Source organism: Pteronotus mesoamericanus, unplaced genomic scaffold (genome assembly GCF_021234165.1).
Source record: "Pteronotus mesoamericanus isolate MK-2021 breed Mesoamerican mustached bat unplaced genomic scaffold, CSHL_Meso_final contig_127, whole genome shotgun sequence".
NCBI lineage: Eukaryota > Metazoa > Chordata > Mammalia > Chiroptera > Mormoopidae > Pteronotus > Pteronotus mesoamericanus.
In genome coordinates this window covers 4,574-5,691 of record NW_026555058.1, presented here as the reverse complement: position 1 = coordinate 5,691, position 1,118 = coordinate 4,574, and the positions used below count along the sequence as shown (strand labels likewise).

General features: G+C 50.8%; 1 gene segment (V, D, J or C); it reads left to right on the top strand.

Annotated features, from left to right (window-relative positions):
• Positions 1 to 202: 202 nt before the first annotated feature.
• Positions 203 to 705, top strand: LOC129083596 (immunoglobulin heavy variable 1-3-like; the record flags this gene model as incomplete). The annotated part of the segment is given in 2 exon segments: positions 203 to 292; positions 379 to 705. Coding segments are annotated over 2 exon segments (373 nt in total), but the record flags the coding sequence as incomplete, so codon positions are not given.
• Between the last annotated feature and the right edge of the window lie 413 nt (positions 706 to 1,118).

The window sequence follows — 1,118 nt, the reverse complement described above, 5'->3', positions numbered from 1 at the left end:
AGCAGAGGGCTTGTATCCAGTAGCAGCGATTCAGATTTAGACCCTGAGACTCTGACTAAGAATGATCTCTATGTCCTCTACGTTCTCCCAGGGGGAGCCAAGTAATTATCTGTGAAGTCCTCTTTTTCATAATTATGCAAATTAGAAATCTTAGAATAAGCTAAATGTGACTCTGTCTGTGCCCTGAGAGCATCACCCAGAGGCACACCCTCCCCTACAAAAGTCCTGCCAGCACAGCCCCTAATCATGGACTGGATTTGGAGAGCCATCTTCTTGGTGGCAGTGGCTACAGGTAAGGAGATCCCAAGTCCCTGGATTGAGGAGGGGACCAGGGAGAGTCGAGAATGATTTCCATTCACTCCTCCTTCTTTGCTGCAGGCGTCCACTCTGAGGTGCAGCTGGTGCAGTCCGGGGCTGAGGTGCGGAAGCCTGGAGCCTCAGTGAAGGTCTCCTGCAAGGTTTCTGGATACACCTTCACCAACTATGTTATGCACTGGGTGCGACAGGCCCCAGGAAAAGGGCTTGAGTGGATGGGAAGGGTTTACCCTTACAATGGTAACACAAACTACGCTCAGAAATTCCAAGGCAGAGTCACCATGACTGCAGACAAGTCCTCGAGCACAGCCTTCATGGATCTGAGCAGCCTGAAAGCTGAGGACACAGCCCTGTATTACTGTGCGAGAGACACAGTGAAGGGAAGTCAGGGTGAGCTCAGACAGAAACCTACTTGTGGGAGACAGGAGGGGCAGGGCTGCAGGTATGTAGTGGGACACCAGGGGGCACACAGGTCACACTGAAAATAAACCCAGGGGCAGGTGTGGAACTGGTGAGGGAGGAATATACTTCCTTTTAGGAGCAAGGATTTCCTCTCAAAGCTTCCAGCTGCATCTAGAGACACTTTTTTCTTCGTGGTTCTCATTTCCCACATCCTCACCGCAGACAGCAAAGGAGGAAGTGCTACTGTCTGTTTGCAGAGGAGATCCCCCCCTGTGCCTGGGACTTTTCTTCACCACGCTCCTGTGTGTCATTTTCTTCTTTGACAAAGAAACACCCTGAGTGCTCTCATCTTTGTCATGGTTGAGAAAATTTTCCCCAAATTGGGGTCTGAGCCTGTCCAG